Below are 12,563 nucleotides of genomic sequence, written 5' to 3' on the forward strand. Positions count from 1 at the left end.
AAGTAACTGAAATCAGTGCTTTCTAACTACCGGAGGCTTATACAAGCACATATATCACAAAGACAGTGGCAGAGGAGCACATATATTGCAAGGACAGTGGTAGATGAGCTGAAATGGTTACTTCTCACTGTGTTGTACGTGGCCTTCATATAGCTTTTAAATTAAAAGAAATAGGTTTTGAATTTGATTCTGTAGACGACCATTCTGAACAGAGAATAAACTAGAATTAGAGCCTCTAAATGAAAAATTACACAATTTACACTAGAGTTTGGATTGCATCTTTTTGAAAAGCTGCAATTAGTGATGGGCCTGGGTCAAAAATCTCACATCCATTAAGTGTGAATTCCGAATACTGTCATACCGGGACGCAGGGCTGTAACTGGGGAGGAAAGGGTTTCCTATCTCTATACCAGGCCAAGCCAAAGCCTATCAACATGCCCCAGCACCCCTGCAGCACTTTAACTTTGGGGATATTCATATTAATCTCAACATTGTGGCTCTGTCCCATTTCTAGTTTTTCTCATCCTCTGGCCCATGGCTGTGCATTGAACCTCATCCTTTACACAGGCAGGAAAAGGTACCTTAACTGACTTTCCAGTGAAAACACTCATTGACTATAGGATGCTTATAGTCTGCATTTTGCCTTCAGGATGCCTTTAAAGAAAAACAAGATGTCAGTCAAGTCTCAGGTCAGCCTTTGAAGGGTTGTATTGCCCTAAGCACTGTAAAAGCACCTGTAGTCTTACCTTTTTATGGCTTTGTAGCAAATGATGACAACTACAAAGAGGAACACTAGTGTGGCACAGCATACTGCAATGATAATAACCAGGCCTGGCCACCAGGTCTCCTCAGTGGGGCAAAAGGTAGACTTGGGAGCTGTAAAAAGAGTGTGGAAAACATACATGAGTTCTCTCAAATAAGCAGTTTATAATCAGATATGTTTCAGTCACGCATGCAATAGCACTATCCCAGGGCCACAGATACATGCAAAGAGGTTGTTTCACATTTAGGAGCTTTTTTCCCCCCAGATAAACAGGTCCCCTCTGCTACTAGATGCCTATGATAGTCCTCAGATGACATGTTTTCTGCAGCATTGCCATCCACAGCCTGGTGCTTAGAGTGAGGGAGAAAAGCTCAGCTCTGATACCTACAGGGAATTGCTCCTTTCCTCCCTGCTTGCCATCTTCTGCTGCATCAGCTTGAGTTTTAGAGAGAGAAGTCACAGAGATAAGTGTAGGCTTTCAACTCACATTAGGGGAGGTTTATTGGGAAGAAGTAGCAGTACCTACCAATCAGGTCTGGTAGGCATTGGTTCGGCTGCAATCACTTTAACTTTGGATCGAGGAAGGGGAATTCATTTTAAAAGAGTAGAAATTTTATTATAGGTATTAATCACTTTTAGAGAACTGCAGTTGACAAGCTTCTTTCCCATTATACTATCTTTGAATTGTATGTCCAACAGTGGAGAGATGTGTTGCTCTTGAAAATATAGGCAATTATTCATTTTTCTTATTTAATAGGGGGCTAGAATTGTGTCTATAAGTACCAGTCAAAGCAAGTAGTATGTTGCATCAGAAGTAATACTGGGCCCATTTAGTTCATATCTTTTCCTTCAGGGGCATATTCCTTCTCCCATGCTTTGAGGGGACATTTATTTACTGAAGGACAGTGGGCATCAGCCAATGCCATGAGCAGTACCAGTGTATAACAGAGGGAGAAGAGAGCATTTAATTTAGTGTCACAGCCACATAACCTTTGTGTCTCCATAAATGGAGTCTAATAACGAATCAGTCAATGGATATGTCTACATCTCTGACTTCATCTGAGTTCAGTTGAGGGGAGGGAATTAAATATAGCAAAAGACACTTTTTGAGAGTAATTATTTGATCTGGTATATCCTTCTTATTACACACATCACAAACAATTGAACAAGTTAAAATATGCCATCACCTCTGTATCATTTATTGTGAGCTGACTCCCCCCCTGCTTCCTATGTTTGATATTTAGGATGAGGAAGACACATAGTCTATTGGGTAAAACTTTGAAGTTCAAAATTACTGAGATAAGTTTTTTTCCAGTGACATGATCCATAGAAGAATGGGTGGTGTTCACCCCAGGAAATCTGCAAGAGTACCTTACCAAAAGACTAGGTGAAGAACTACAGGTACATCAAAGAAGCAATCAAAATAATAAAGACAACAGCTTGATAATTTACTAGGTAGGTCATGTTTTGGTACCACAGAGAAAGTGCTGCCTTTCTCATACACATCAGCCTTCAATACATGCTATCACTATATCACTTGCCTTGCAGATTTTACCTGCTATTCATCATGCATATATTGACTATGAGGGATGTGGGTGGGGGTGTTTTTTGTTTTATTTTTTTTGCTCCATGAGAGAGAAAAATGAAGCTGAAAAATTAAGTGTCTTGAAGAGCTAATGGTTCCTGGCTCTTGTTCTGACAATGAGTCCACTCCCAGTCCATCCCAGCAACTGAATTTCTACTTTATTACTTTGTTAGTTGCAGAGTCAGTTTTTATTAGGTGGTGTAACTATTTATTGTGTTGTGATACGAGGTAATTTTAAAAATATTTTCTAAATGATTTCAATATTGTTACTTCATAACATTCCAGAACAGAGGGCATTTCAAAGTTGACAAAATGTCTTCATGAAGAAGCATACAGTGTCTTGGCTAACTCTATATTCCTGGTGTCGCCCTGACAAACAGCGATAGTTCCAATGAGATCAAAGGAATCACATGTATCAGCAGATGCCACGCAAAATTAGATGAGATCTTACAAAATGAGGCTGGTGAGGACATTCTTATCGAGTCCCTGCTCTTCTTGCAAGGCAGGTTAACCAAACTAGTCCTAGACCAAACTGAGATGATGGTTTGCTCCTTGGCACAACAAATGAGGATGACTAACGTCAGAAAAAGGGTATAAAGCAAGGCTTATCACATGCCTGTGTAGCACAGACTTCTCGACACTTTATCATAGTATTTTTATATGGAAAAAAAAGCCCAGAAAATCTGGGATAAAATACTGAATATTACCACTAACAGTGAGCCTATATGTAGTTATTAATGACACTAGAATGAGAACTGCTGCTGTTCAGGAGCCCACTAATTTACCTGATTTGGTTACTTTCCCCACTGAACCAGATAGGCCCTTAGAAAGAAGCACAAGAAATCACGCTGAATATTATCAAAGAGTGTTTCTTAGTGGCTAGTGGGTTTCTATAATTTTAAAAATTATTTTCTATTTCTAATTCTTTATTACAGTGCTAAGTAATCTTGTTTTCCTTAGAAATGCCCACTCTCTTTCCACCAAGTTTCTGGTTGTGATGCTATTGTCTGCCTTTCTCAGTCATACATTCACCTGGCCTTCATTACTGTGATGTTTCTACGTCTTTAGCACATTTCTCCTCACAATGACTTTCTGAGGGACTGCCTTTAATTGCTTGTGCTGATGGGAAGCCAAGGCATGGAGAGGCCTGGCCCTCTTGGATGGCACGGAGCCTGGAGCGAGGCATAGTTGCCTCCTTCTGCATACCACCTCTTTCAAATCTATCATAAAATCCCAGAGGTACATGTTATGAGAAGAGAGGGGAGAGCGTCACTGGGCATAGGGAATCCCTTCAACATCACCTTGGGGCTACCGAGAGCTGAAAGTTGCCAGCCTGGCCACCATGTTTGCTCCACGGGCACCTAGTGCAAGTCTCATGCAAACAACTTCAAAGTGTGAAGGTGCTGCTCAAAGCGTGGCCACCTCTTGATTTGACTCATTCCTATCTGATCTTCATTGCTCAAAATCAGCTAAAGGGAGAAAGTGACTTTCACAGTGCAAAGAGACTTGAGGAAATTGTACTTTCACTGTTAAGCCCTGAAATGTCATCCTGCGTGTTGAAACTGACTTTATAGACATATCAGTATCAATCAGTCCTTGATTTCAGATGGGTACAAACTCCATCCCATGTGACCCTGATCATCACTTGTGGGCAGCAACCATCCACCTCATGCAGTACACAAACCATTGGGTGGAAAGTGCTAGGAAAGTGTGGTATTTTAAAAAAGATAAACAGGGTGAGCTGAGCAATCGTGGCCTATCATCCTCGTAGAAAGCGTGCCAAAATAGTGAAGATCTCATTCAGTTAATGAAGTATTAAAAGAAGGTAATTGATGCTAATGAGCATGCGTTTAGGAAAACACGTCTTGTCAAACTCACTAGCTATTTTCTGAGGAAATTACTGGTTTGGTAAATAGATGTACTAGTGTTGCTGTAATAAACCTTAGACTTCTGTATGACATTTGACTTAATTCCACATGGTGTGGAGGTTATGAAACTATAATGCTACACATGAAATAAATAAAAAGCTAGAGAACTGGTATGTCTCTACGTCTAACTGTAAACAGAAAGTCCCTGCTAACAGAATGTGTTTAAATGACCAAGAAGAAAATATAAGGTCATGGCTGCTGGTAGTGATTGCTGATGACTCAGGAATGCAGAGGGAGGCCCTTACAAGGCTCATGCCCACTCTCCCCTAGGCCTTCCCGCGGATGGCCTCTGCCATGCACTGCCCGACCGCTGGTGGCTTGGTGGGGAGCACCTCCTACTTCTTCGGTAACCTTGTAGGTGGCATGGAGACTGGGGCCTGCAGGCATGGGAAGTGCAGAGAAAACACCAGGGCACGTGGTGTCAGCAGCAGCAGCACAAATGCCCAGGGCTCCCTCTTGCCTCCTCTCTACTCTGGGCAGAGCACCTCGCTAGAGTCCCAGCCAGAGTGATCAGTCAGTCCTCTCCCTCTCCTTATTTACCTGCCCCTCATTCTAGCAGACATGCCTATGTGTGAGAGAACACAATGACTAAAAGGGGAGATAAGGCATATTTAGATTAGAAATAATGTAGTTATTATCTCTAAGGGTAAGTATCAATTGAAAGAGTCTGTCAACTCTGGCAGAGTATTTCCCTGAAAAACTTTGTTCTAAGTATACCGTTTGTTTGCTTTTCCTAAAAGACGTTGAAATTCAGCCACAGAAATTGGACTCAAAATAACAATTAACTAAAGGAAACGCTCTGTCTCTGGTCAGTTCATGTAAGCACAATATGTTTTTTTGTGCCCTTAAAATTTACGAAGTACAAATGTTGGCAAGATTTACTCTTAGAGAGACAGCACCTTCACCTATTCAAAACAGCACAAAGCGTAAAAAAACCAACGGACCCCTTTCAGACCTACAGTGGGTGGCTGTATCCAACTTACTGAAAACAAATTCATGAAAAGTGCTTTCAGGGCAAAGGCGTCCTACAAGCTATTTAAGTATCATGAACATCTCACACACTTTCTTTCTCTGACTAAACTAACTTTGAAGCCTCAGCATAAGGACACATTTCAAATCACAGCTCCAATTCTAATGTTAGTAGGTGTCTGTACTTACTTGGATTTAGCCAGAAATGTGCACACCAGAAAAGATTAGTTCAACTACAGAGACCTTCCCTGAATGCCTAAGCACAAAAATAGAGGTTGTGTCACTGGCAAAAAAGTTTCCATAAGATTACAAAGAAGACTCTAATTTCTTCTTAGCAAATCTCAGAGTGGGTTGCTCTCAGAATTACCCTCAACTGCCAAAAATAAAAAGCCAAAAAACAGTGATGAAGCAATTTTTAATGGTATCTTCTGGATCATCATTCAATGGTTTTGTGTATGTCATAAAAATGTCACATACTTGCACTGTCTGCAGCAGAATATAGAAATGGGGCTTGTAATCCTTAGGTACATCCTCAGGTTATCTTTAGTCATCATGTCTGTATTTTATAAAGCTTAGATTTTGAAAATCTAACACTCCTGTTACTCATTTGGGTTAGGGTTATTACTTGCCATTGCAATATTGACTGTAGGCTAATTGCTCTTTGCATGGGAACGCCAGTACCTTAGAAAGCCACATCTCCAAGTCTTTCAGGAGAGAGTAAGCGCTGTTTCTATGTGACGCTGCTACTGCTATTACGCTGGGTTGAATCTGTGCTGCTGCACAAGTGTCCAGAGCTGGCAAGTGAGGGAAGCTCTCACTCAGGACACCGCTTGCTCCCTGCCTTTCTGGCCTCTCCCCCATTGCCCAAGCCAGCAAAAAACAACCATGGGCCAGGGTTGGAAAATGGACGTGGAGGGAGGAGCCCATGCTCCCATGCAGAGTCCCAGGGATGTGTCTCAGGCGGAGGTCACTGTCAGTTTGTTTATCAGCTCGGATCCAAGCAGCTGGTGTGCGTGCTGACATGATGAAGGATGACAGTGACCCCTCTCACCTCTTTACAACAAGAAGTTCATGCCTAAAAAAGGAAGAATGCTTTTAAGATAAATCAAAACTGATTGTTGTTCTTCCTCTTGCTTTTATTTTTGCTCTTGCGGAAAGGTCAAGAGTGCTGGTGTAATCAGCTTTACGAGACAGCGGCACATTTTTAATATTGTATATTTACAACAGGCTAAACCCTGCCATCTTTACACCTGCAGCACTCTCTTGTTGCAGGGCTGCCCAAGTCAGCCATACGCTTTTAATTAGCACACTTGAAAGTAAGGTTGGATTTTATTTTGAAAGGCAGGTTCATAATCCAAGGGTCTGAAGTGTTTTGTTAACCCTGGAAGTTAAAAGGAACTGAGGATGCAGGCTAACTAGGTGTTACTACGGGTTTCAGTCTCATCTTCACCCCTTCTTTGAATATATTATGTGAACTTTGATAAGTTCACATAATTTGTCTGCACATTGACATCTCCATTTGTAAAATAAGGAGAAGCCACTCATCCTTACAGTAATTATCACACTGGGATGTAGCGACAAGTTCAGAAAACTTGGAGATGTTTTGATGTGACTTCAGATGTCAAGGCACATGAAAAAGACTCCAGAACAATCCATGAATAGTTAAACATAGAGATGGACTTTGAACGTGTAGAAATTTGGCTCTCTTTACAACAAGGTGTCTCATCCAGGAATAGAGGAAGGAATAGAGGGATTCAACGACTCCTCTGAACAGTGTGAAACAACCCCGCTTATGGCAGGAGAAACCTTACAGTAACGGTCACACAGGCTCACAGATCCCAAGACTCACATGAACACTCCCCAAAATACCACTGCCTTCAGCAGGATTACACCCATGCTGAATTTAGCCCCTTTGGAAAACGATCAAAGCATCAGACTCCAGGTGTCGTGTGTCACCAGCCCACAGGTGGATCTGCCTCTTCATCCTGCAGCCTCTCACAAACATGGTGAGGTTGAGGCTGTGGCTCAGGCAGATTCAGGTTTCCCAGAGAGGGTCTGTGCTTTCACAAGTGTCAACTGGAATGATTTTTACTCTGTGGCTATGTAATTTCAAGGAAATCCCCTCTATAATGCAGCCATCTGCGTCCTTCCAGGGAGCCCCGCGGCCTCGATGCAGCAATTTCACCTACACTTCTTTCTTACAAAGGGACACCTTGAATAGGCAGCAACTGTGGTCAACTGACTTTCCATTCTATCAGTGTGTCTATCTCTGCACATATAATTGATCTTTCTCATCCTATTCTCATATTTATTTAAAAAGTCCATAATCCACCTGCTACTTAATTTGGCCATATTATGATTTGAAGACAGTGAATGCCATGCTTTTCTGTTAGGTTTCCTTAGGTTTCCTGTTATTTATGGACTGAGCTTCCTCTAAATGTCCAAGACTTAGAGGAGGGCAGGTAAGGGAGTTTGCCTTGGAACAGAGAATTGAGAGGAGATATAATATCTTTAAAGAAAGACATAAAATACTGCGACAGAGGATGGGAATAAACTAGCCAGTGGGAACAGGAGAAGAAATAAATTGCTCACATTACAGCAAAGGAGATTAAAGATAGACATTAAAAGGGAAAACTTTCTAAAAGTGATCAGGGATGGCTGAGGCATGAACTGTCCAACCTAGAGACAAATGGACTGAGTAGGTGGTCTCCTGTGGTCCACTCCAGCCCTGTTTCCTGTGAGCCTAAGACGTTCTAATAGAGCTGACCTTCAGTGCTTTAAATGAACACTCAGACATCTTTCCTTGTTCATTGCTTTGGCTAATTGTTGAACATTTTCAAAAGCAGCCTATTCAGATAGCTGCACACTGGATCCCAGTTTGCAGATCCTACTTGTATATGTGTGATAAGATATGCATGGATATGTGCTCAATCAACCACCCAGTGTGCTGTTAGCACGTAACGCACACAAAGTCAGTCTTCTAAAATCACCAGCCAGGGCTGGAGAATATCATCGTAGTATTTAGCTTGTCACCCCTTCCTGAGTTTGTCAAAAGGTTTAAATCACAGATTGCTGAGGTAATTCAATCTTGGTTATATTCTGTTATGGTGAGTGATCCTGGAGACAGTGTGATGTGATGAGTATAGCTGTAATCTAAGTGACCGTATACCTGAGAAAGTTCAAGTGAATTCACATTTGGATGGTGTCTATCTGATCCAAAATTCATTGGGTACTGAATGGATTTTAGTGGGCTTGGAATCCTATTCTCTGAAAAAAATTGTGTTGTGTAAAAGATGAAAAATAAGGAGAGCTTCCATCACAGGAAGGCATCAAGTCTGCTTCCTTTTTGAGAAAGCCAATTTCAGTGCTGAATCTGAGACGTGACATCCACTTACTGCAACCCCCGCCTCACACCCTCCAGCATTGCAAATTAATCTCAAGTGGAGTACCAATTCACCTAGCTGTAAAAGAGAATGAAGCCTTGGACAGCTAAGAAAAGGGGCCAGAAGCTCAGCTTGTGTAAACTGGTAGGAGTCTACCAAGTCATGAGAGTCACCTCTGGCTGAGGACCTTGTCTCAGCAGGTGTGTGTAAGCGCCACTCCTGATTTTGCAGTAGGTCAGACTGCCAGACGCCTCAAAGTTCAGGGTTGTTCAGATGCAGATTTTATTATCTAGCCTAGGGCAGCGCTGTGATATCTGTGAGTGAGTGTCAAGCTTTCTGTGCTTGTTTACTGTACTTTGTTACATAGGAACAGTTACTGATGTGTTTGGATAATTCGTATAATAGGAACGTGCTGTGTGTACCCTGGGCTGCTCACAGGGCAAGACAGGCAGCATGGAAAAAATAAACCCTTCACAAAGAGCATTCTAATGAAATTTGTGATATTATTAGACTTTGATACAAATATAGACCTTCAGCTGTTATTTTTAAAAAGCATTTCAGGAGCAGGCACAGTATGTGTCCCCTTTTAACATATCCATTGAAACTGTTGGATTCATGGGGAAAAATTTCCCAGGATGATGGGGGCAGAGAAGGCCGACCAGGGGGATGGAAGTGCCTTGGTGCTCCATCCCCTTACCAGTGCTGTCAGGGCAGAAAGCAGACCGGTGCCAGGCAGCACCAGGGCTGCTCCTCGGGGCTGCTCAGCCTTGCGTCTGCCCTGACCCGCCGGGGCTGAGCAGCGACTTGAGCTCACATTCACACTGCAGCCACAGCTGGCCCCAGAAGGCAGTGCTCAAAGTTGGTAATATCATATAGGCTTACAGAAGGAGTGATTTCCATCTTCCCTTGGCAGATGAACAAGAGGCTTGTGAAACCGTTTGGTTTCTGGGTACACAGCGAAAGGAACTCCCTTGGGTGTATGAATGTGCACACACGCATACATTCCTATAAAGGATATATGTATGACAAATATGTTTTTATATATATAAAATATATATTTTTATATGCATATATGTAAATTAAACTGCAGCCAATGGTTTTTTCATGTGTTTACATGTGTTCTAATGCATGTGTTTACGTTCTGAAAGGCTATGAAGTAAGTTTTGCTGAGAGGATATGTGAGAAACCCTACCTACTCTTTTCTTTTTCTCCCTTTCCCTGCACTTAAGAAATCTTACATTGGCTGAACATGTGAAGACAAGCGTTCACATTTTCTGCACTTCCATACATGTTTAAAATAATCTATTTTGAAGATACAGTAGCTATGATATATGAACAGATGCGCTTTTCTGTCTCCCTGGCAGGTCCGAAAATCACCTCAACAGTTTCTCTTCACGTTTCTTGCCTGCAAAGAGCACACCAGGCCACGCTTGGGCAGCCAAAGGGGAGATGTGGGATCACATCAAATTAAATGCCAAAGGCACTGTGGTACCCACATAGAGCTCGGAGGCTGGGCCAGCCCTTCCCGACTGGCAGGTTACATCCTCAGAGACAAGCTGCAAACGGCCTTTCGTTACTCTGCCTTCAGGCTGCATAGCAAACTCTGAGTAATGAATGCAAATGGGCTCAGAGAGAGGAAAGTAGAGGCAATCCCAGGTTTAGGATATGGTAGGTGCAAAACAGGAGGACTTAGACCCAGTCAGAGCCAGACCATATGTGCTAGAAGAAGCACCTGGCACCATTTCCAATGGCATGCAAACAAAATTAAACCTCGAATAACTATAACCTGGATTTGGCCACACCTTCAGTGGGGCAACTTCTTTGTCCCACAGTCGGCCTGGTCATAGCAAACCCATCCAGGAATCAGCCAGCGGGCTCTGTGCAATGACTGCCCAGCTTGCTGGCCCCCAACGGCATGCACAGACTTGGCCCTAGGGAGAAACGCAAAGGCCTATGAGGAGATCCAGAGTGGTGGAGAACAGACCACCTTTGAGGAGCAAGATTGTGCCACGTGTTCCCCTGCTAGCCCTTCTATACTTGCAAATATTCCTGAACATCTGGCATGATGCTATTTTGCCCTTGCTGTGTAGGGCACAACTCTGGGGACACAACCGCAGCTGGCCCTCGTGCCCCTCTGAGAAGCAACATCAAAGAGAGCATCAAAACAGAGCTCCAAACACTAATGCAGTACCAAGTGGATTAAATCCAGCGAATGCAATAAAATATGAGCTTCTCACAACATCTGTTTTCCTTGAACTGAAGGACACACTGCTGCCTTTATAGCAAGAGAGGGGGAAATGGGACACAGAACAGAAAGCCAGACTTGCCAACAGCCACCATTAACTCGAGGGATGAGGCTGATACAGCAGGAATACAAAGCAGAAATGGATGACAACTTCAGTAACAGATGAAGCTCACTTGGGGCAAGTTCATCTCCTGCAAATCCAGACATCGTGGGAAGGATTTGGATTATCACAGTCCCCAAATGACAATGAACTGGAATGCTTTTCTGTTTGGACCTGCTCCCTGACGTCCTGCCACAAAGAACAGGCACAAGAGGAAGATGCTGCCCAGTGCGGAAAGGACTAAAGAACCCCTTTAAACCAGTAACATGCTGCCATGCTTGCCACTGGAGTAAAGCTGTAAATGGACAAGATGTGCAATAGACTATCTTATAGAAAATAAGAACCACATAACGTTTGGAGCAAATTTCAGTTCAGACCAAATCTATGTCAATTTTCTTTCATTTTTTACTTCCTCACAAATCTGAGCCCCTCCTGTTGTTTGTGGGCTTAGGACCATTTCAGAGTCCCATGAGATACACAACTAGCCATGAATTCAGCTCCTGTGAGTTCAACAACTACTATTAGGCAATAATGATATGCTCAGCAGAAAGCCTGTTCTGATTTACTGCCTCCCTGGAACAGCTAGTTTAAATAATCCTGGTGGAAATAAGCTATTCCTGAAGCAGATGATACTTCTGTTTATCACATTATGTTGCAGACAACTTCATATCACGCAGCTGCTCTGTGCATATGTTCCTACTACAGTTTTAAGGGGGGTACTGTGATCACTATGCAGCGGGAACTTCTGCGATAATAAAAACATGTGTGGGATGATGCTGGAGAAATTCCCTCCCCCGCAGTTTTTACACTGTAGATGTTGATTTTCTACACTCTCAGCACCCCCCCTCCTTTAATTCTCTTCCCCCTTTCTAAAAATACTTTCTTCCTGAAATAAGAAGCATGCTTGGTTATGGAGAACAGAGTTTGCAAGAGGTGTAGGAAAGGGGCAGCTCTGCACAGGTTTTCCAAAGGTCATGGCTGATATAAGAGCGTGGGGGTCACCATAAAAAATAAGAGAGTGACCACTGATGGAAAGACCTGAGCTTAGTTATAGCCAGTGAAGAAGAGAGGAGTTGAGTGGGGGAGTTTTAAGTGCTGTGCCTAAGGTCTAAACTTTAGAGATTACTGAACCTGCACATAGTTAGGTTTTGGTTTTGCAGCAGTTTTCACTAAAGCTCCATGTTGCTGTGCTATCTTGGTAGGTCTCATGTGGCTGCTTTTCCCTGGCAGATTTCAAAGTCCGTTAGAAAATTAAGGTGTCATTAATACCAAAATAAAAAATAATACCAATGAAAGTATATCCCTGGCATAGCTGAAGTGCACTGTAAAGAAGTGGCTTGCTCAAAGTCACTGCGGCTCAGTGAAAAAGCCAGGGAACAGGAAGTCTTCCGATTCCTGGCCAGTGTACACTCCAGACCACATTGCTTCCTCCTTGGGAGTCAGATGCAGACACTGGATTTAGCCACAACTACCATACAGGACTAGAAGCAGCAAACTGCCTTGCTAGCTTCCGGTGTAGCTGCCAGGTCTATGATCCAAATAGGCACCCCGGTGCCATGCGGGGAGCCTCGTGCAGCCTACATCTACTGA

General features: G+C 42.9%; 1 protein-coding gene across 4 annotated transcripts in view; it reads right to left on the reverse strand.

Annotated features, from left to right (window-relative positions):
* The window catches only part of PRIMA1 (proline rich membrane anchor 1), a 63,990-nt gene that overhangs the window by 24,383 nt on the left and 27,044 nt on the right, over positions 1-12,563 (reverse strand). For all 4 annotated transcript variants that reach the window (XR_011141633.1, XM_068946906.1, XM_068946905.1 and 1 more), the window contains exon 3: positions 747-876. Coding sequence is in view for 3 of the 4 variants with exons in the window: in XM_068946906.1 (XP_068803007.1) it covers positions 747-876 (130 nt within the window). In the remaining variant the exon portion in view is untranslated. The remainder of the gene's footprint in view (positions 1-746; positions 877-12,563) is intronic.

The sequence above is a fragment of the Struthio camelus genome, chromosome 5 (genome assembly GCF_040807025.1).
Source record: "Struthio camelus isolate bStrCam1 chromosome 5, bStrCam1.hap1, whole genome shotgun sequence".
Classification (NCBI taxonomy): domain Eukaryota; kingdom Metazoa; phylum Chordata; class Aves; order Struthioniformes; family Struthionidae; genus Struthio; species Struthio camelus.